The sequence below is a fragment of the Gopherus flavomarginatus genome, chromosome 5 (genome assembly GCF_025201925.1).
Source record: "Gopherus flavomarginatus isolate rGopFla2 chromosome 5, rGopFla2.mat.asm, whole genome shotgun sequence".
Lineage (NCBI taxonomy): Eukaryota > Metazoa > Chordata > Testudines > Testudinidae > Gopherus > Gopherus flavomarginatus.
The window spans coordinates 116949230-116970601 of NC_066621.1; the positions used below are offsets into that span (position 1 = coordinate 116949230).

The 21372-nt window shown below is 45.8% G+C and overlaps 2 protein-coding genes across 9 annotated transcripts in view; one reads left to right on the forward strand and one right to left on the reverse strand.

Annotated features, from left to right (window-relative positions):
- AREL1 (apoptosis resistant E3 ubiquitin protein ligase 1) overlaps positions 1 to 3013 on the reverse strand; it is a 29710-nt gene extending 26697 nt beyond the window's left edge. For 3 of the 7 annotated variants that reach the window (XM_050955678.1, XM_050955679.1, XM_050955673.1), the window contains exons 1-2: positions 2938 to 3013; positions 892 to 979 (exon numbers count right to left, since the gene is read on the reverse strand). The gene's annotated coding sequence lies outside the window, so the exon portion shown is untranslated. Of the gene's footprint in view, positions 1 to 451; positions 578 to 891; positions 980 to 2490; positions 2505 to 2937 lie in introns of those variants that run through there. The other 4 variants (XM_050955674.1, XM_050955677.1, XM_050955675.1 and 1 more) reach the window with 4 other exon arrangements.
- Positions 3014 to 3034: 21 nt separating this feature from the next.
- Positions 3035 to 11085, forward strand: FCF1 (FCF1 rRNA-processing protein). 2 transcript variants are annotated; one of them, XM_050955761.1, is made up of 8 exons: positions 3035 to 3125; positions 3400 to 3467; positions 4517 to 4588; positions 5588 to 5736; positions 6313 to 6385; positions 8846 to 8933; positions 9680 to 9774; positions 10673 to 11085. In XM_050955761.1, exons 1-8 carry the CDS (start codon positions 3123 to 3125, stop codon positions 10719 to 10721), a joined length of 597 nt encoding a protein of 198 aa, XP_050811718.1. In that variant the 5' UTR covers positions 3035 to 3122; the 3' UTR covers positions 10722 to 11085. The 2 variants fall into 2 exon arrangements, with proteins under 2 accessions (XP_050811718.1, XP_050811719.1); XM_050955762.1 differs by lacking the exon at positions 3035 to 3125 and adding an exon at positions 3159 to 3241.
- Positions 11086 to 21372: the final 10287 nt, after the last annotated feature.

Below are 21372 nucleotides of genomic sequence, written 5' to 3' on the forward strand. Positions count from 1 at the left end.
TTGGACCACGCCATCGGAAACTTAAAACAAAGTCCTAGTGAAATGCTGGCTTGCAAAAAAGAAAAAAAAAAAAACACACACAAGAGATCCCAGTTCAATACCAAAAATCTAAGATTCCCCATTTTTTCTATTCCCAAGTAGATCTTAAATCAATGTCAGTACACATGTGCTCCTCACCTCCTCCACAGATACAGCAGGTCAACTCTCTTCATTCACTGCATAACACAAAATTCACTTTCCAAGTAAAAATAAGCCTCAGCAACTGCTCATAGGGAACAGCCACTCATCACCGCTGCTCACCTCTCCAGCTCTTCCCAAAGCAGGGTCACTCAGACCATCTAAGCAGCACAAGCAAAGCACTAGAGAATGCATCTCTTCATCCAACAATTAGTTTTGTTAAAATTGCTCATATGTTGAGCTCTCTCAACTATCTCTCCCCCTGTTTCCTTACCAAGCCCAATATCCTTCCAGTCTTCGATTCTCTTCCTTACAAGTTCTGCTGAAGAAAGTACTTTGGGAGGAAGTGGTTCAGCTGTAATTCAGCCTGTGCTGATGCTTGTCTTCATCATGCTTCATGATCAAATCAGGTAGAACTAGGTTGCGTCTGAAAGGCACTATTAGCTCCACCTCTAAGCTCACAGCAATACCAGGATGTGTATGAAGACGAGACACCATAGCAAGGCTTAACTCCCTGTTCCTTTCACAAGCTATCAGGAACATAGGCCACAAACTGGCTCGTAGCAGTAAAAGGTTTCGGAAAAGACCTATGGCCAGAAAAGGGAATGCGCCAACCCACTAGCCTTCACTCTCTGCAGGCAGCCCCAGTGAAGTTCCATGCATTTGTTACAACCTCAGGAAATGGCCACTATCATGAAGTATGGTTGATAATACCTTTCTCTTATATGAGGAACTGGACCAGCCAGAGTCAGGGTCCTGCAGAACCAACACTAAACGAGTTCTTCAGACTCTGGAGCTTCACCTACAAGAGACAGCCAAGAAAAACACGTCCATATGAGAAGGGATATATAACTACTCTCCATTTTGCAATGAAGTGGGAGGAAAGATAAAGGGAGAACGGAAATGAGAGTGTGCTTCCCTTTCAAAACCACTAGCACATTTTGACAGAGATTGCAAGCTACAGAATACCCCTACACACACACACACACACACACTCTCTCTCTCTCTCTCTCTCTCACACACACAGAGTCTTGTTAAAAGTATTTGATAACATAATCCAAACCATTTTACTCTAGAGAAGTGAAATACCAGGCCCATCTGTATCTGCAACTTTCATTGAAGAGGACAAAACCACAACAGAAACCTTACAAGTTCTGCAAATAAATATTATGCATCCACAGGAACAGACAGCTGCAGGTCAGAACTAGAGATACCTTTTGCTAATCAACACACAATAAGGACAAGTTCTGGGTAACACCTCAACCAAGGCCACAAAATTTTTGCCCACCACAAAGCACTAGAGAAGAAAAAACAGAAACTTGACAATGACTGCAGGTACAGCAGCACAGCCAAACCTCAACAAAAGATCTAACCTCCAGAACATTTAAATAATCAATTTCACCTAAGCCCAAATAATAATGTAAATCACTTTTAAAACTTTACAGTATAGCAATCACTAAGGACAGATACAAACTACAACAACCAATCAGACAAGTGAAGATGCCAAACAGAACCTTCTCACCCACAAATACTTCACCACTATGAGGTGAGCAAAATGCATACAGACTTCTTCAAATGTAAAATCAGAGACCGCAGAATGGAAACCAGAAGCAAGTAGCAATAAGTAAGGCTAAGCTTTTGTCATGGTTATTTTTAGTAAAAATCACAGACAGGTCACGGGCAATAGACAAAAATTCATGGAAGCCTTGACCTGTCTATGACTTTTGCTGCTGCAGCTCCGTGCCTTCCCCTGCCACCATGATGGCTGGGAGCTGCAGAGTTTCTCCTCTGCCCACAGCAGCTGGAAGCTGCAGGGTGCTCATATTTCCCAAAGAGAAAACAGAACACTCCCAGCCGCTCAGCCAAGGTGTCCCCCTCCCCTGCGCGAGGCTGTCACCTGTCGCTGGAACCCTGCGAGGGCCCCACTGGCTGCCAGCTCCAGTCCCATAGCCTCTGGGGCTGAAACAGAGAATGTCACTGAGGTCTCTAGATGATTCCCTGACTTAATTGACATAAACATAGCCTTAGTAATCGGGAACCAAAGAAACACAAAGCAACCACCAAGTTTCCTATGTAATACAGAATAGATCCAAATTATTTCCTGCTCCACTGTAGACACACTTCCTCGAATGATCAGAAATGACTTCTAATCCAAGGACGGAGGGGAGTATCTGTGCATATTGCTAGACACCCCACCCTCTAGGGGCCCGCAAACCAGCTAGGGAGTCAGGAACAAACATTAAACGGAAATAGACAGGGGATCAAGCCCCCGCCACGTTGGGAAACCCAATCCTGGGCAGAGGCTTAAAGTACTGGGGAATCAGACTAACTATGCTGGGTAGATACTTGCTGTATCCCGATCCCTCAGCGGGTGCAGGGCTCCATGTCCTCGCACTTCGGCACCTGCTGTCAAGCCCACCATGCCGCTCTGGCCGGACTCCTCTGCCCTCTCCCTACCGAAGCTCCCCGGGAGCGAGGCCCACGGGCTGTGGCTCTCTTCCCTGTCCGTTGCCACGGCTCTGTAACCGGGCACTGCCTCTCCAGGCGCGCGCAGAACCCCACCCCCTCCGCGGGTCGCCGCGTCTCGCAGGCCCCAGGCCCGCCTAAGCCGCCCAAGCTGACTCGAGGCCCGGAGCCGGTCTCCCCCCTGCACAGGCGGGTCGGTCGGGAGAGGGTCCCAAGCACAAGGCCCCTCCCGCGCAGGGGCTCCCCGGGATGCGAGCTCACCCCTGGCTCACAGGCCTGAAGAGAGACAGTTACCAGCAGCGGGCCGGGTCTAGGGCCTGGTCGTGCGCGCGGCCAGCGCGGGCTCCCGCTGCCCCCGCCTCCGAGCCGGTGGCCGGAAGTGATAGTTCGTCACGGGCAGGTCAGCGGTGACGAGCGAGGCGCGCGCCGGAAGTGGTGGCCGGGGCGTGGGGCCGAGTGGGAGCCGAACGAGGAGCGGGATGGTGAGTAGCGATGGGCGGCGGCGCTCTGCTCCCGAGCACGCGGGTGGGAGTTGTGGGCCTTGGCTGCCCCCGCGTGGCGGTGGCCCGCGCCTGGTTTCCCGAGGCACAGGGTTTCTGTACGTGGGCGGCGGGGTAGGGGGTGCTGCAAGGGGTGGTATGTGGGGAGGACGCACTGCTGGGGGCAGGGGAGATGGGTTTGGGGAGCGAATGCCGCGGAGGCAGGTTTGGGGGGTGTCTGTTTTTCCTCCTCGCCTCTAACAATGTTTCCTTCCAGGGGAAACAAAAGAAAGCGAGGAAATACGCCACCATGAAACGCATGATCAGCCCCCGAGACCAGCGCATGTGAGCCTCCCAGCGATGGGGTGGGGGTCAGGGACCAATTCATAGTACTGCAGATTTAGCTACAGAGACACTTAGGTTCCCCCAGTCAATCTCTGAAGGCCGATGCAGGATGAGTCTAGGTTGACTGTTCTCCAGTGTCTCGTCCCATTTTCAGGATCCCCAGCGATTGCTTTCCCTTCCTGCTTTAGAGGATGTTTTCCCATTTTTATTCATTTCACTATCAAGGAGCTTTCCTGGGAGCTAACTTAAATTTTCATAATTTCAGTCCAAGCTTCCTAGTTTTACTCCCTTGTATTATTCTTAGCTGTTCCTTTTTCCCCTTGGTTTTTACACCATTAAGACATTTTTGTTCTAGTATTATGTCCATTGTTGTCCCCGTCCGTCCCCCCATACTGACATACAGTGAAACCACGCTATAAGGCGATGTTTGGGGTCCAAAAAATTCCATCACGATAAATGCGGGGTCGCGGTATAGCGGGGTTTCAAGCCGGTCAGTTTAAGTCAGTGGTCCCCAACGCAGTGCATTGATGTGCGCTGCCTAGTGCCCAGCAGGAGAGAGAAACCGCCCCCCGTGCCTGCCGGGGACAGAGAACTCTGAGGCTGCGGGCGCCAGTGCTCTCTGTCCCCGGCAGGCACGGGGCTGCAGCCAGGACTGCAGGCGCTGGTGCTCTCTGTCCCCAGCAGGCACAGGGCCTCGGCTTCTCTCCGGCTTCTCCGGGGCTGCAGGCGCCGGTGCTCTCTGTCCCTGGCAGGCCAGAGAGAAGCCACAGCCCTGCGCTTGCTGGGGACACAGAGCACCGCAGCCCTGGAGTTCTCTGACCCAGCAGGCGTGGGGACACAGCTTCTCTCCCCTGCTGGGCACTAGGCGGGGTCACATTGATGTCCCAGCGGGCCCATGGCATTGGGGACCACTGGTATTAGGCCTTAAAGGGGAGCCAACTTATGATCGTGTTATATGCGATTTTACGTTATGGCGGTGCGCATTATTGCGAGGTTTGACTGTACTTGTGAGTGTATCACAAAAACATATTTTTTTTTTGTTGCTTTAGCAAGCAGACGGAGCGTGCAAAATCCAATATGAAAAAGAAGGCTGATCCCAGTGCAATCAAGGAAAGAGAGGTGTAAGTACCAAAGGAGCTGCACTCTGCCTTACATCTGGGAGAGTGGAGATGCCCTCTGCCTTGCCTTGCACGTGGGAGAGAAGAGGAGATGCAGCTCTGAGCAGTTGCAAGAATATTTTCCCTGTCTTAGAGGGAAGCAGAGCAGTCTACAGGAACGGAGGGAAACCTTCCCATAGTTGGGACCCTCCTTCCAGATGGTGTTGGGGTATTCTCTCACACTGAGGTTACCTCTCCGAGGGAAGGAACTCCAGTTACTAGGAAAAGGCAGGTGTTAGTAATGGGAGATTCGATCATTAGAAACATAGATAGCTGGGTTTGTGATGACCAGGAGAACCTAGTTCTTTTAATACAAGAACTAGGGGTCACCAAATGAAATTAATAAGCAGCAGGTTTAAAACAAATAAAAGGAAGTTCATCTTCACACAGCGCACAGTCAACTTGTGGAACTCCTTACCTGAGGAGGTTATGAAGGCTAGGACTATAACAGGGTTTAAAAGAGAACTGGATAAATTCATGGAGGTTAAGTCCATTAATGGCTATTAGCCACGATGGGTAAGGAATGGTGTCCCTAGTCTCTGTTTGTTTGTCAGAGGGTGGAGATGGATGGCAGGAGAGAGATCACTTGATCATTACCTGTTAGGTTCACTCCCTCTGGGGTACCTGGCATTGGCCAGTGTTGGTAGACAGGATACTGGGCTAGATGAACCTTTGGTCTGAGCTAGTACGGCCGTTCTTATGTTCTAAACATTGTAGGAACTTGCTCCCCCTTGGCCTGAATTTCCTGACGTGTATACTGTGGGAAGTGGGTATTGGACTATCAGGAGGAAGAGAGGTAGAGGTGGGCTGCTTGATGATTGCCACCATCTTTCTCTCCAGGCGTTATCTCAGACCTGCTCCTGACTAGGCATGTTTCCTAGCAGATCTGTCCAGGTCATAGGATTTGATGCATTGCTGGTGTCAGTTTAAAGTAACTGATTTGAATTGTTTCTTTCCTGACAGCCCTCAGTACCCTTCCTGTTTGTTCTTCCAGTATAACACGCAGTTGGGCCCACCCTATTATATTCTGGTTGATACAAACTTCATCAACTTCTCCATTAGAGCCAAGCTGGACCTGGTGCAGTCAATGATGGACTGTCTCTATGCCAAGTGTGAGTGTCTGTTCCTGTTAGAGTTTCTCCTGAAACAGCATGGTGCCCTGGTGTGGTGAGGTCTGCTCTTGCCTGTAACAATCCTTCACTCTGCCACAAACACTTTGCAGGACACATAGGACTAACTTAAGGTAACAAAAGACTAGTTAAAAGGATTTATGCTGCTGGCTGAGTACAGCGTCCAAGTGAGCTTAATATTGAACAGTGGGCCTGGGATTCTTGATCTGCATTAACCTTAGAACTCTTTGGAATTAAAAATCAGATGAGTCTTAAATACTAATCTTGACAAAATAAAAAAATTAAAAACAAAAATTTTAAACCCCAGATTCATCCAAAAGATCAACAAACTTAACAAGAGATGGCCAGCTAGCTGCTCAGTTGCTTTGCATTTCATCCTTCCCCTCCCCCTTCATGAGCTTTTTGTGTGTTTAATTAAACTGTAAGCATTTCAGGGTAGAGATCTTGATAGTTTATCTTACTATTTTCTGTAGAGCACATTGTCATAGCTAAGTACTGTAAGGTAAGAACTAATACACTTTTGGCACTATAGAGGTAATAAATATTTTGTTCATGCAGGTATCCCCTGTATCACAGATTGCGTGATGGCTGAAATTGAGAAGCTAGGGCAGAAATACCGCGTGGCACTAAGGTAAGTGCAAGACACTCAACTCTGTTCCTTAGTCCATTTGTCGACTTGGCTGCTTCAGACACTTTGCTGACTAGATTAAGTGATATACACAATCACAACCATTATGGTTGAATTTTAAATAGGCACTGGGAAGTAGAAAGTTCTGTTCCAAAAGCTTGGTCTAGGATGGAAAGTCTTGCAAGAGCTTATCCTCTTGGCCTATCAGTTCCTGCATAATGTAAGTTTTTATTTAAAAACTGTCCAGTCATTATGGTTGCAAGTCATAGCTCCAGTTTATCTACAATCATTGTGAGCAAGACTGGCCAAAACACCCAGCAAAGACATTAACATAGATCATTCACAAAAGGCCTGCTGTGATGGAGGCAGCAATCCAGTGAATGAAATTGGAGGAATCCATCATGAGAAAAACATTTGACCCTGTATGCACCAATTTGTCCATCATCCTGGACAGTTCTGCTGCTCAAGACCACATGGATATTCTGGAGGAGGATGATAAAACCTCCTTTACCACAATTGCAAGCCATATTTTTAAAAAAATCTTTATCCAAATCAGCTATGTTTATAATGAGATCTCTGCCACTGGCGTTCTATTCTTCTTCCTTTGTGCTTGTTCTTTGCAGTGGGTAACCTGTTGAGAAGAGAGTATTTAGGAGTCCTTACACTGAGGACAGAAGTTGTTTATAAAGTCCTGTGAGATCACCCATAGCAGTCTTGCAGGCTGCACTGTGTTCTTCAATGAGAGCTCTTAAATCAACTTGATCCCTTTTAATATCAGGAGGTGATACAAAGAAACTGGTCTTCATCCTGACAGGAGAAAAGAGGACTCTGGCCTCAGCCTGCACCAGCTGGATCCTTGATGTTCCAACTGTGACTCTGAATTCCCTGACTTATGTCCATTTTAAATGATCACACTCACAATGAGGCATTCATTCATACTTCTTGCATCTTATGTTAAAAAATCAATTTTCATATTTATGTAAATTTGTGGTATTTGCTAGCATGATCATTGAGAAACTTCTCCAGAGTGATATGTTTCCAGAGCTTTGTACATCAGCACAACAAAGAAGTAATGTTTGTGACTTTCCACTACAACATCCATACTGCACAGGATTTTGAAAACATTCCAGTTCTTATAACTAATTAATATTTCTTCCACCATATCAAAAGCACCTGCCAGCATTAAGGTCTGGGTCTGGAACAAGTTTTGAAAAAGAAATCTTTACAGAATTTACTCAATCTCCAAATCTCTTATCTTGTGACACTTATTTTTTATACTTTAAATTGCAGCAGACTTCCAAAAGAACATTTCTCTGCAGCTAAGAATAAGTAGGAGAGAAACCTCTGTCCAAAGGAGGAGGGGTGGCTTTTTTGTTTTTTGTTTTCTTTTTGTTTTTCTCTTCAAGACTAGTTCATGTTTTCAAGGATTTATTATCTGTCCTACAGCAGCATTATGATGTGAACTGGTAATCCTAGAGTCAGAGTAGTGGCCTGGAATTAGATTCATAGTTCCATTGTCTATAGAACATTAGTCCAAGTCTGATAACTGACAAAGGAGAGGAAAATTAATCAGCCATAGTTATTCACTTCCATTCTTGACCTATTGTATAGTATCGCAGTGCAGCTAGTAAAGAGCTGCAATGTTCCACTCCCAAGAGAGCTCTGTTTTAATGGTGGGTGTAGTTATTTCTGCATATAACTTGTAAAGCACTGTGAGATAAGATGTTAAAGGGAAATATGATCCTTGCCCCTGATATCTATGTAACAATTCCATCTCATAGACAATCAAGTCAAGCGTGTTAGTCTAAATGTCTTAATCATTCATTAGCTGAGGGAAGGGCATTATGCAAGTCCATGATAGAACCAGGCAGCCCTTGTCATGGATGCAACCTGCAAATATGTGGTCTAACTGACCACAGTGGTAAAAGGAGGAGTCACAAATACCTCAGTTATAGTCACTAGCAGCATATCTAAATTGATTTGAGCTTTACCCAAAGATGTCTTGGAAGGTCAAAACCAGGAGGCTGGACTGTTGTTTCTGTTACAAGAAGGCATTGGCTAGGTTTGAGGCTTGTTCTTGCCACCTGGACATGATATTGAGGTTCTGTAGGGGAATTGTCCAGGAAACGGACATGTCTAATTACTGTTTTTTGTTTTGCATAGAACCCTGATCTTGATTGTGGTCTCTGGGTGCTACTGAAATAAATACTAAGTAATACATAAACGATAATTAGCCACAATATTTGTTAATCCAACTTGTGCTTTTTGACCTTCCTTGCTCCTCATTTGAATTTGGCCTGAAGAGTTTTTAGCCCCCTGGCCTGTGGTCTTGAGATTTGGAAATTGCCCAGAATAGAGGAGGGGCTGTTCCTACTTCCTCACCCTGGAATTGTCTGAAGATGCCTCTGTGTAGGTCAAGTGTCCTCAGTACCCTTCCTAATGACATCTTTTATGACCCCACAGGATAGCCAAAGACCCACGATTTGAGCGCCTGCCTTGCACACACAAAGGGACCTATGCAGATGACTGCTTGGTGCAGAGGGTCACTCAGGTACCTCCCATTCCAAGGGTTCCTTTTCTGCACTGTTGGCATGAAAACTTGCTGAACTCCTGTAGGCACTAATGACCTATAAAATCTGAGACCTGCTGAGAAACTGTGGGATCCAGTCAAAGTTCCTCTAGTCCAGTATCCAAGCTCCAATGTATCCAGTGTTAATTACTTGCTTCAAAGGAAGATATAACATCCCCATCATGCACCTCATTGTGCAATTCTATCTGAAGGAATACGTATGGGATGGGAAATTCCTTCTGTATACTCCAGGTGGCAGGCCAGTAGCTTTAGTAGCAATAAAGATGATAATACCGATCTCCTGGATAGTGGGTTTTTTCAGTAGGTCTCAAAGCATTTTACAAAGGAGGTCAATATCACTGTCCCCATTTTACAGATGGGGAAACTAAAGGACAGAGAGGCAAAGGGACTTGCTCAAGGTCACCCAGCAGCCTGGGCAGAGCCAGGAATAGAACCCAGGTATTTGAGTTCCAGTCCAGCACTCTATCCACTAGGCAACACTGCCTCACTCCTGTAAGTCACCTGGACACTATGATGAACAGAAGAGCACAGCTAATCTGTAGTAGGGCTCTGTAGGAATAAGAGTAGCATCTTACCCTAGTAATGTCCAATTCTTTTAGAATTGGTGCCCCACGGTGTTATAACTAAGTGAACAAAGGCATTTGTTTGGCCTTCTCTCCAATGGGCTGGGTCATTGTTAGAGTCTGACATTCCTCTGTTTCTTGCAGCATAAGTGTTACATAGTGGCCACGGTGGACAGAGACCTTAAGCGGAGAATCCGGAAGATTCCTGGAGTCCCTATCATGTATATTTCCAACCACAGGTGAGAGACCTCTCTAGCAGGACACAACACTGACTTTGACAGAATTGCTGTCTGTCAGCAGTTTATTCCCAAATATGTTTGGTCTTTCTTTCTATCTTGGGGTTTTCTATAGTGCGTGTAACTGTAGTGTCTTTGAGTCTTTATAAATGGAAGTGGTATGCCCGCTTATGTGAAGAAAAGACTGTGCACTGTTGGAACAGAAGTTCCTAGTCTAAGTTTGGAATGCCATTTCCGTTATAAACAATTTCATTCAGTTGCTCGTAATTTGGAGAGAAAGCTTTTGTATGAATAATGGTGAGATTATGTGAAGAGAGGAGGAGTCTGGTGATGTGTGAGAGGGGAGTAGTATGTCAAGGTTGGCTGGGGCAAGTCCACAAAGAATCCTAATTGATCAGTAACTGGAATGTAGCTTTGTATATTTCTCTCACAAAGTGTTTCCTGCTGTCATACTTTTGGGCCCTTGAATGCAGCTTGGGTGACTAATATAGTAGCTCTTTGAAGTGCTCTGCTCTCCATGCTGCTCTGTCACAGGGCTGAAAGGATTAAAGTTACTTATGTAAGAACTTGGTCTGAAGCTGTTTTCCTCCCACGGCAGTGATAAGTTTCTGGGTTGCCTGTGCCCCAACAGATAGGTCTTGAGGAGCTTTGTAATGCTGGAACACTGGTGGGGACATCTCCAAGTCTCTTTGCAATTCCACTACTGCCAATCTTTGCGCTCTCTGGGTATTCAAGCTGCAGGTCAAAATACCATGAAGCTGCTAGTTGTGGGCCTGAATGTATTAGGCTCCTCTCCACATTTGCTGCCTGCTGAAGGGGAAAATGGCAGGGCAGTTACTGGAGGAGGCTGCTTTCCAAGCAGGATGTTCTATATTCACAATTTTTTCTTTGTTGCCTTCAGGTATAACATTGAGAGGATGCCAGATGATTATGGAGCCCCTCGATTCTAACCCCCTGCTACAGATGTTCCCATCACATACTGTTGCCAAGCACCAGGATTCTAAACCCAGTTAGCGTGCTCCTCTGTTTCTATCCCCCTGCTTCCCTCCCTTTTCTGGGATTGCTCCCAGGGCTGCCGATGACACTGGACTGATTTCTTAGGCCTTGGCTTTGCAGCTTTGGTCTTCTAATGAAAAGCCATTTTGAATCTTTCTACCTTTACTCACCCTTGCTCTGCCTAAACCCATTGGTTAAATCAGAATGCGTGGGAGGGAGTACTAGGACCCGGGGACTGCATCTGCCTAGCTTCCTCCTCATTCTGCAGATGGGGTATTGCTCTACTACACTAGCAATAATAAAGGTGTTCAGTCCCTATTTGGAATTAGTCGGCTTTTCTTCAATTATATTGTCAGCATAATGAATTAAACATGATAGTGTCTTACGTGCATTCCATAGTACGCATAGTACTCTGCATGTCTTCATGTGTGTCTGCCCACTTCCTGCTTGATGCAGGCACTATTTCACAACATATTCATAGCTGGGCACAGGGCACCTCTTCTAGGCATTCTGCACTCCTCTTGCAGGGAGGGGTGGGGCAGAGAAGAAAAGGTGTCAAATTGATGCACCGCTTGCTATTAAGCCCCTTACTGAGCTCACAGCCCTGCTTAGGCTGACAGCAGGGACTGATTGTTCTTCAACAGGACTGTCTACACAACAAAGACAAGGGTCCCATTCAGCCCTCATATGGATTGGGTTTACTCCCATAGACTTCATTAGCAGTTGCAGTAGTTTTCACAAAGTTGGTCTTAAATGCAGTAGCTTTAAAATAATAAACAATCTGCACTATTTTGGTTAGAATGGCATTGAAAGCCGTTAGTGCTTGAATGGCTCATGTAGATTTCAAATGTTTTAATCAAGTGCTGGCTCTGGAACGGTCTTTAAAAATCCCATTCATAGTTCTGCTGGGATCTGTCAGAAGGATTGCGGAAGAGTCACACTATCTGCTCAAAGCAGCCAAGACCACCAGACCCTCAGTTCTATAATCTCTATTAGAATGGTATGTGTAATTGTTATGAAACTTTCCCCTCTCATGAATGTATGTAATCTCTTGCCTCACATGTCCGAGTCCATGAAGCAGAGGCTAGACCTATAAGGTTTTGATCCATCATCACATCTTTCCCCGGACATACATGTAAATTTATCCCATTAACTATTATGCTTTGTTTGTGTTCATTAAGCTAATTGATGACGTAAAGCACAGTAGACAAGAGACGCCATGTTATCTGCACTAAGCTGGACCTACATTCTGTTGCAAGGTCTCTGTAGTAGGTGGCACAATAAAGAATGCTACTAGCAGCTTCAGATAAATGTTAAAAAGGGTTTTTTATTTAAAAAAGAGTCAGTACCTGTCATAAACAGATAGCTAAGGGTTAATGTCTCTTTCACCTGAAAAAAAAGTAACCTGAAGCACCTGACCAAAGGACCAATCAGGAAACCGGATTTTTTCAACTCTGGGTGGAGAGAAAGTTGTGTCTGAGTCTTTGTCTGTCTGCCTGCTTTTCTCTTAGCTTTGAGAAGTGATTTCTGTTTTCTAATCTTCTGTTTCCAGTTGTAAGTACGAAAAGATCAGATAGAATTTATATGTTTCTTTTGTATTTACATGAATATAGTTGCTGGAGTGCTTTGGATTGTATTCTTTTTGAATAAGGCTGTTTATTCAATATTCTTTTAAGCAATTGACCCTGTATTTGTCACCTTAATACAGAGAGACCATTTTTATGTATTTTTCTTTCTTTTTATATAAAGCTTTCTTTTTAAGACCTGTTGGAGTTTTTCTTTAGTGGGAAATTTCAGGGGGTTGGGTCTGCAGCTCACCAGGGAATTGGTGGGAGGAAAAAGTCAGAGGGAGATCTGTGTGTGTTAGATTTATTTGCCTGACTTTACATACCCTCTGGGTGAGGGGGGAAAGAGAGATTAACTCTCGGTAATTCTGTTCTCCAGGACTGGGAACGGGGAGGGGGGAGTCCCTCTGTTTAGATTCACAGAGCTTGTGTCTGTGTATCTCTCCAGGAGCACCTGGAGGGGGGAAGGGAAAAGATTTCTTTCCCTTTGTTGTGAGACTCAAGGGTTTGGGTCTTGGGGTCCCCAAGGAAGGTTTTTCAGGGGGACCAGAGTGCCCCAAAACCCTCTAATTTTTTGGGTGGTGGCAGCCGTACCAGGTCCAAGCTGGTAACTAAGCTTGGAGGTTTTCATGCTAACCCGCATATTTTGGACGCTAAGGTCCAAATCTGGGACTAAGTTATGACAGTACCCCTGTTACATTTCTATTCAGTTTAGTTTGTTCTCTCAATTTTGATGTCATATATTTTTTACTGATATTACATAACCACATTGTAGCAGCTGTCTGGGGAAAAATTGGAGATGGCAGTAGCTAGGTGTAGGACAGTTGGGACTTTTGGTAGCTAGGGAGGTGTGAAGACAGTTTGGAATTGTGGGATAAACACAGTAGGTGGATGTTTCTACTAAAATTATCAGTGGTGAAATAGTTGTTAATGGTGGGATTGAAATTATCACCTTTAAGTTATAGCGTAAAACACCCATTGAAACGAATGGGGGTAAGTTCTGCCTCTCAGAGCTATTGGTTTAGGCTCTCTGCAGACTCAGGAAGACATCACTGTCTTCGTTAAACTGGGTTCACAATTCATGACCATGAGGGCTAGAAACATATTCTTAAAGCTAAAATTCTGGAGCACAGTTCAGTCCCATAGGGTGAATTTCACAATAAATTCCATGGACACAATGGTGGAATGCATAGGATCCTGACAACAGAAGGATTTAATGTGACACTTCCAAGGGGTACCCTGGGGTGTGAGGCACCTTGTTACCAGCTTCCCTTAATGTGAGGAATTTTGTCTGTGCCTACTGTGGATCAGCTCCCTAAAACTACCAGCTTCTGGCAAGGTAAGTGCTTCCTTCTAGGCCTCTCTGCACAGGTTAGCAATAGGCACATGCCAACCTCCAAACATCCTTCTGGACTGCTCAGCCCATGTTCAACTGAACACTCATAGAACGCACATTCACTACTCCCAAAGGAATATACACACCATCCTGTAAGATTCAACTCAGGATAACTGCTTTACTTAACACATAGTACTTAAATTTATTTGTTTTGACTGTATATGTACCAAAGAACATGAACTCAAGTGATAGTAAGAGTATTGGAAACAAATAGTTACATATAAAATCAAATCATAACACAATTTCTAAACCCTAAACTGAACTCACAAAGCATTGCCCTATCTTCTACCAGATAGCTTGCCCCAAGTCTCTTTCCAAGTCTCAGGTTGGCTGAGATCCTTATAAGATCAAGTCTGCTGTTTGCTTGTCCTCACAGATTGAAGGAATAAGTGGGGGTTCATCTCCATCCCAGATATAGTTCCAAATGTTCATTGTCTTACCCCTAAACAGGACAACCCCTCCTGCTTTTGTTTTTTCCTGTATCCCCAACAATCTGTTGCTAGCATTTTGCTCACACTGTAAAAGGGCATCCATTGTGAACCATACAGTACTCAATGTGCACATGAGTAGTCTTGAGAGACAGAGAGAGAAATGTCTCTTCCCCTCTGCCTGACAGGTATGTAGCTCAGATTTCCGTGACTTGCCTTAACTCACAGACCTAGAGAACACAACTGTAGTGTATATACATAACTCTTCACATATTTTCCATACATCCATCTTACAATGATTATGATGACCAGTGTGACACAGGCTCTCATTGTTACACCAATTATATTATACCAGTAAAAACCAGCAGGATCTTATTAAAGGGGACAAGACATTTGTCACATTTATTGTCAATACCATAATAAAATAAAAGATAACAGCAAATAATGTTGTTTGGCTACTTATTTCTATGATTACTTATATATCTCTGTCAATAACCTAGTCCCAGATTTGGACCTTAGCGTCCAAAATATGGGGGTTAGCATGAAAACCTCCAAGCTTAGTTACCAGCTTGGACCTGGTACTGCTGCCACCACCCAAAAAATTAGAGTGTTTTGGGGTACTCTGGTCCCCCCAAAAACCTTCCCTGGGGATCCCAAGACCCAAATCCCTTGAGTCGCACAACAAAGGGAAATAAATCTTTTCCCTTCCCCCCTCCAGGTGCTCCTGGAGAGATACACAGAAGCAACCTCCGTGAATCTAAGCAGAGGGACTCCACCCTCCCCGTTCCCAGTCCTGGAAAACGGAATTACTTCCCTCTTCACCCAGAGGGAATGCAAAGTCAGGCTAGTAAATCTAACACACACAGATTTCCTCCTGACTTCTTCCTCCCACCAATTCCCTGGTGAGTACAGACTCAATTCCCTGGAGTTCCCCCACTAAAGAAAAACTCCAACAGGTCTTAAAAAGAAAGCTTTATATAAAAAGAAAGAAAAAGTACATAAAAATGGTCTCTCTGTATTAAGGTGACAAATACAGGGTCAATTGCTTAAAAGAAATATGAATAAACAGCCTTATTCAAAAAAAAAAAGAATACAATTCAAAGCACTCCAGCAACTATAGACATGTAAATACAAAAGAACATATAAATCTCTATCTGATCTTTGGTACTTACAACTGGGAAACCGAAGATTAGAAAGCAGGAAACAGAAATCACTTCTCATCCGAGAGAGAATACAGGCAGAAGAACAAGAACAAAGGACTCACACACAAACTTCCCTCCACCCAGAGTTGAAAAAATCCTGTTTCCTGATTGGTCCTCTGGGCAGGTGCTTCAGATACTTATTTCCAGGTGAAAGAGACGTTAACCCTTAGCTATCTGTTTATGACAATCTCCATTCACACAATCATTCATACAAGTTCTGTATAGATATAGTTACCAGCCTAAAGTTGCTTGTGACAGAATACTGGCCTGGTACCCTGTACACAAGAGTGGAGCCGAGTCCGGGTCAGGTGCATCTGATGCTCCTGGAGGCTGGCGGCAGAACCATAGACTCAAAGTCCTCAGCCTTCAGAGTCCAGTTTTATAGGGATTTTTCCCTATGTTAGTTCATGGGAGTTGTTTCATTCTGCTGTTGCTAGATCAGTCAGCAGGTGGCTGGCTCCATTCTGTCAGATGTTTGTTAGGTGCTTGGGGTGGATTCCAGTTCGCCCTCCGAGGGTCATCTGGTTGATTCCACTTGACACCTTCTTCAGCCGACACTGAATTTTTCAGGCTGGTAACTCCCTAAACATTCATTCATCATTTAAACTAGGCACTCATTCACATACACTTTTTATCTTTTGGGGTGTGAGACTCCCTGTCTTTAGATAAAAATGAATTTACAGAGGTGGGGGTCTCTATTTGTAGTCATTATACAGTTTTGCCTGAGGCATAGGGTCAATTGAAGGCTTGCGGGCTGAGTCAATTAACCAATTAGCAGCTTACAGAGTCAATTGACAGCTCGTGCTGAGTCAATTGACCAATTTAGCAGTTTACAGCGGCCATTACAAATTAAGGTAGCGACTACAAAGTTTCACTTAGAGAACAGGAGCTTAGAGTCCATTGACGTTTAACAAGCTTTATACAAAGTATCTCTTTTGAGTAGGCTTCACACAGACACAGCTATCTCTAACAATAAATCATTACAAATTTACTTCTAACATAAACCTTAAGTTATAAAGTATTAATTAACAATAAATCAATAAATCATTTCTCACATAAACCATGTTTAATATAAACCTTTTTTTAATATCTCTACATCATTAGAAATCTTATATGGCATTCTTTGATGGACTAATATGTAAATACCTGACCCAGGGGATCCTGTAATCCTTATGTACCCCTGTACCCTTTGCCAGTTGGCATGAAGAGGTCCTTGGGTCACAATTTAGTCATTAAGTTCTGTGTTTAATTCCAGTCATGCCTTCATTCCCTTCTACAGCGGCAAGATATGCTAGTGAAGGCAGAATCCCATATAGCAACATGCTCAGAGACATAATATTAGCAGTGCACTTCAATGACCATCTCTACTTCCCCTTAGCCTGCAGTGAGGCACTCCACCAATCTTAACCTCCTATTAAATAGATAGACCAAGTCATCCAGATTCATAATAGCAAAATAAACCTTGTCAAATTCTCTAATCTGTGCCATTCTGCTCTTTTTCACAGGAAAACTGTTAATATAAAAAATCTGGTATTTGATTCACTAGGATCTGTATTTCTGTAGAGTAAGAACTATTGTAGTTCTATTATCAGTGGCATCTGAAGCAGATATTTTGTTTGATAATCTCATGCTACCTAGCCATTTATGAATCTCTCACTTTTCAGATACATAAACCCCACTGAAGGAAAATTACAAATGGAACTGACACTAGTTTTCCCATTTTCTCTGGGATGCTCCAGCTGGCATGAGACAGTCTTCTTTACTGCTCCCACCTGTAAAATCATACCGGTTTAAGCTGAGAAAGACCTGGTATGTCATACACTATGTCTCCCTGTCATTACATGATTGTTCCTCATACCATATGTTCTTTTCTTTTGTTCAGTCTACTTGGCCAAGCAAACCGAGGCTCTCTACTCGATGACATTTGTGGGTAATGCGATACCTTTCAAGCCCAGATCAATTCCAAAATTTCAGGGAATATTCTAGGCAGCTATCATCAGAACTCAAGGGATTTTGAAGAAAATAAAAAAAAAACCAGAAGGCAGGAATGAAGGACATGTGGACCCCCAGGAATCTGATTAGCAGACCCAGCAGCTTCAACCAGCTCTGTCCTTGTCTACAGATCAATGAACCAGCTGATGGCCGCTTTTAGCATCTTCCAGCATAGCAATAGCCCATGGCATGGGGGAGGGAGAATATGGTACACACAGAGCCCCTGATATAGGGGAAAATGGGTAAAGAGCAGCTGGCATGTGAGCGAAACAATGGGGGACCTGGCATGGGGGGAATGTGGGGAAGGAGGACCCAGAGAGGATGACACAGAGAGCCCCGGCATGGGGGGAAAGAGTTCATAAGAGGAAAGAGGGCATACAGAACCCTTGGACAGTAGAGAATGGGGGGACAATGGTATGGGGGTAGGGAGATGTGGGGGAGGGGGACACACAAAGCCCATGGCATGTGGCAGAGTGGGAAATAAGAGGGCACACAGAGCACCTTCCATGGAGGGGGATCAGGATGAGGAGGAATGGGGGAACACACAGAGAGCCCCTGGCTTACCCTTTAATGCTGGGGCTCATTAAACCCTACACAGGGAGCCTTGATAGCAGCAAGGAGCAGTTCAGCAACAGGCTGAGTCAGTGCAGAATGACTGAAGTGTGCTTTTGGCTGTTTAAAGGGCCAATTGCGCTGTTTGTATGGGAAGCTGGACCTGGCCGATGACAACCGTGACAGCGCCCCCCATAAGGCTTTATGAAAGTATGCTTATGAATATATATATGACATAACTGGAATATGTTCTGTGCTACATATGCCCTGTAACATATCTATGTAAAAGTTATGATCTCCTGAATCTATTAATCCTATTTGTATGCATGTATCATTTTTTACTCAAAGTTATGAATATTGGCCATGTACTGGCTTGATTTCTAAATAACCTTAGTAGAGCATTTGGTCAGTTCTTGGAGAAAGGAATTTGCAAAGTTAAGTGTCCAATCAGGAAGCACTTAAGGAACAATGCATCTTGGAATGCTCCAATCCACATAAGATGTCTTGCTGGCGACATTCAACATACCATGTGGGCAATGGCTTTTGCCTGTAAAAACTGAGTCATGCATGGACATGTGACTTGCGCAGGTGACTCCATCTTGGAGCTGGACTTTGCATAGGAGAGAGGAGGGGGTCTCCACCCACAAGAGAAAGTCTATTTTAGCCAGGGTCGGCTCCAGGCCACAGTGCACCAAATGCGTGCTTGGGGCGGCACGCCGCAGGGGGCGCTCTGCCAGTTGCTGGGAAGGTGGCAGGTGGCTCCGGTGGACCTCCCACAGACACGCCTGTGGCAGGTCCACCGGAGCCGCGGGACCAGCTGACCCTCCGCAGAAACGCCTGCAGCAGGTCCACCGGAGCCGCGGGACCAGCTGACCCTCCGCAGAAACGCCTGCGGGAGATCCATTGGAGCCGCGGGACCAGCTGACCCTCTGCAGAAAAGCCTGTGGCAGGTCCACCGGAGCCACGGGACCAAAGAGCGGCAAAGCGCCCCCCGCAGCGTGCCGCCATGCTTGGGGCGGCGAAATTGCTAGAGCCGGCCCTGATTTTAGCCCATGGGAGACCCCTCCATTTTGTCTTTCAGCTGGCTAAAGAGAGAGCCTCTCCACCCCCAAAGATACCTGAAAGAAACTGGAACAAAGGACAATGACTGCAAGGGCTATGAGTGATTGCTGGACCCAGACTAAAAGGAGATTAGTCTGTAAAAGGAAGCACTCTGGAACTGGTGAGGATTTTATCTGTATTCAGTTGAATTAGACATAGACTGATGTGTTTTATTTTATTTTACTTTACTTGGTAATTCACTTTGTTCTGTCAATTACTACTTGGAACCACTTAAATCCTACTTTCTGTATTTAATAAAATCACTTTTTACTTATTAGTTAACTCAGAGTATGTATTAATACCTGGGTGGGCAAACAGCTGTGCATATCTCTCTATCAGTGTTACAGAGGGCAAACAATTTATGAGTTTACTTGTATAAGCTTTACACAGGGTAAAACAGATTTATTTAGGTTTTAGACCCCATTGGGAGTTGGGCATCTGAGTGTTAAAGACAAAGACACTTCTATAAGCTGCTTTCAGTGAAGTCTGCAGCTTTGGGGCAAGTAATTCAGACCCTGGGTCTGTGTTGGAGCAAATGGGCGTGTCTGGCTCAGCAAGATAGGGTGCTGGGGTCCCGAGCTGGCAGGGAAAGCAGGGGCAGAAGTGGTCTTGGCACATAAGCTGGCAGCTCCCAAGAGGGTGTCTGTGATCCAACCCATCACAGTGGTGCAGAATGACTGTGGAGTGTGCTTTTGGCTGTTTAAACGGCCGCTGGTGCTGTCTGTATGGGAAGCTGGACCTGGCCAATGATGACAACATCCCTGTAGATGGATTCGGTTCGGGGTCACCCCTCTCTGGGGCAACTGGGAGCCTGGCCACCTCACTCCTCGGGTCTGGTGAGTCGGGGGGTTGGCCTGGTTGGCAGGAAACAGTCAAGGGTTCAGGCCCCAGGCAGGGGCTGAGCAAATAGTTCAAGAGCAAGCCCCGGCCCTGGGTCAGGGCAGGGTAGCAACCAAACAGTCTAGCCCTCAGGCCCTCAGACAGGGGCTGAGCAAATAGTTCAAGAGCAAGCCCAGGCCCTGGGTCAGGGCAGGCAGCAAACAAACAGTCTGGTGCTCAGGCCCTCAGACAGGGACTGGGCAAATAGTTCAAGAGCAAGCGCAGGCTCCTGGTCCTGAGCATCTGGGGTGAGGGGGAAACTGCCACCCGTAAATGGGGGGGCAGGAGGGACGCAGGACCACCCTCTCCACTGCATCCCAGCCCGGGGCCCTAACAGTAGCAGGCAGCCTGCTGCTGTGTCAGTGGGGATCCTGGCCGCAACACACTGACATCAGCTCTGGGTGTGCTGCAGCCAGACTAGGGTCGGCTGTCCCCAGGCTACTTCCTACCTCCCCCTCTAGCAGTACCTGCATCTGGTTGGTGCCCTCCACAGGATCCAGCACCATGGGCTTCTTAGGGTACTCAGCGAGCGGTAGGCTTGGCAGTTCCTCTGGGGCCTGGTCGGCATCAGGCCTTGACTGGCATGGCCAGTCCTCAGGTCGGTCACACACACTGCAGGAGTCTCCCCAGCGGTAGCCAGGCCACCAGCATCTGGCTTGTCTTGTGGCCAACCAGCTTCTGAGCCCCTGGGGTTGGGCTTTTATACTTCCTGTCCTGCGCTTTGACCTCTAGGGGGCAGGCGCAGGCTCCAGTGTCTCCACCCACTTCAGTACCCGGAGGGGCTCGTCCCTCTCTGGGGTGGCTGGGAGCCAGGCCGCCTCCCTACAATCCCTATGGTTATATTCGCGTGCTGTACCCTTCATAACAGGATTCTCAAACTCAATTTACCTTAGGTCCAGTGCCAGTCCTCAAATCCTCCCAGTGGGCCAATAATGTCACTGAAGATGATTTTCAGAAAAGAAAATGTTTATATTGTATTTTTTATTTTGAATTTCTTAGAAATAATAAAACTGTCATACAACTTTATACAATGCTTCCCCTGCTAGAGAGTTTTTAGTGTTTGCCAGACACCTGTCAGCGCTTCAGTTCAGTCAGTTTGTTGATGTTTGGCCTCAGTGACTGAGCAGTTGAAACCTTCAGGACTGCAGCAAAATAGTTGTGTTCAGTATTTTGACTTCTTTATATTCATTGTGGAAAAAAGTGATGCTGCCTCCATGGCTGACTCTGCCCAGCAACTAATGATGCTGCCTTCAGGGTATCTCTGTCCAATGGGAGCTATGGGGTGGTGGTGCAGGAAGCGGACACTGCTGGCAGCTTGTCTGCATGCATCTTTCCTCTGCGGACAGGAGTGGGGAGGTTCTCGGGCTGCAGATGGGTTGTGGGCCAGGACTTTGAGACCCCTGCTCCATAACATTTGTGAAGGGAAGGGTGAAAGATTCACGCATGCATGGACCTCGGAGGTTCAACAACTGGAGGCTGAATTTGAACAG

Excerpts from the sequence above, each read along its gene's own strand:
- FCF1 (XM_050955761.1), top strand. Across the intron at positions 5,737-6,312 it reads GGACTGTCTCTATGCCAAGT|GTATCCCCTGTATCACAGAT; the intron begins GTGAGTGTCTGT and ends TTGTTCATGCAG. Across the intron at positions 8,934-9,679 it reads TGGTGCAGAGGGTCACTCAG|CATAAGTGTTACATAGTGGC; the intron begins GTACCTCCCATT and ends TGTTTCTTGCAG.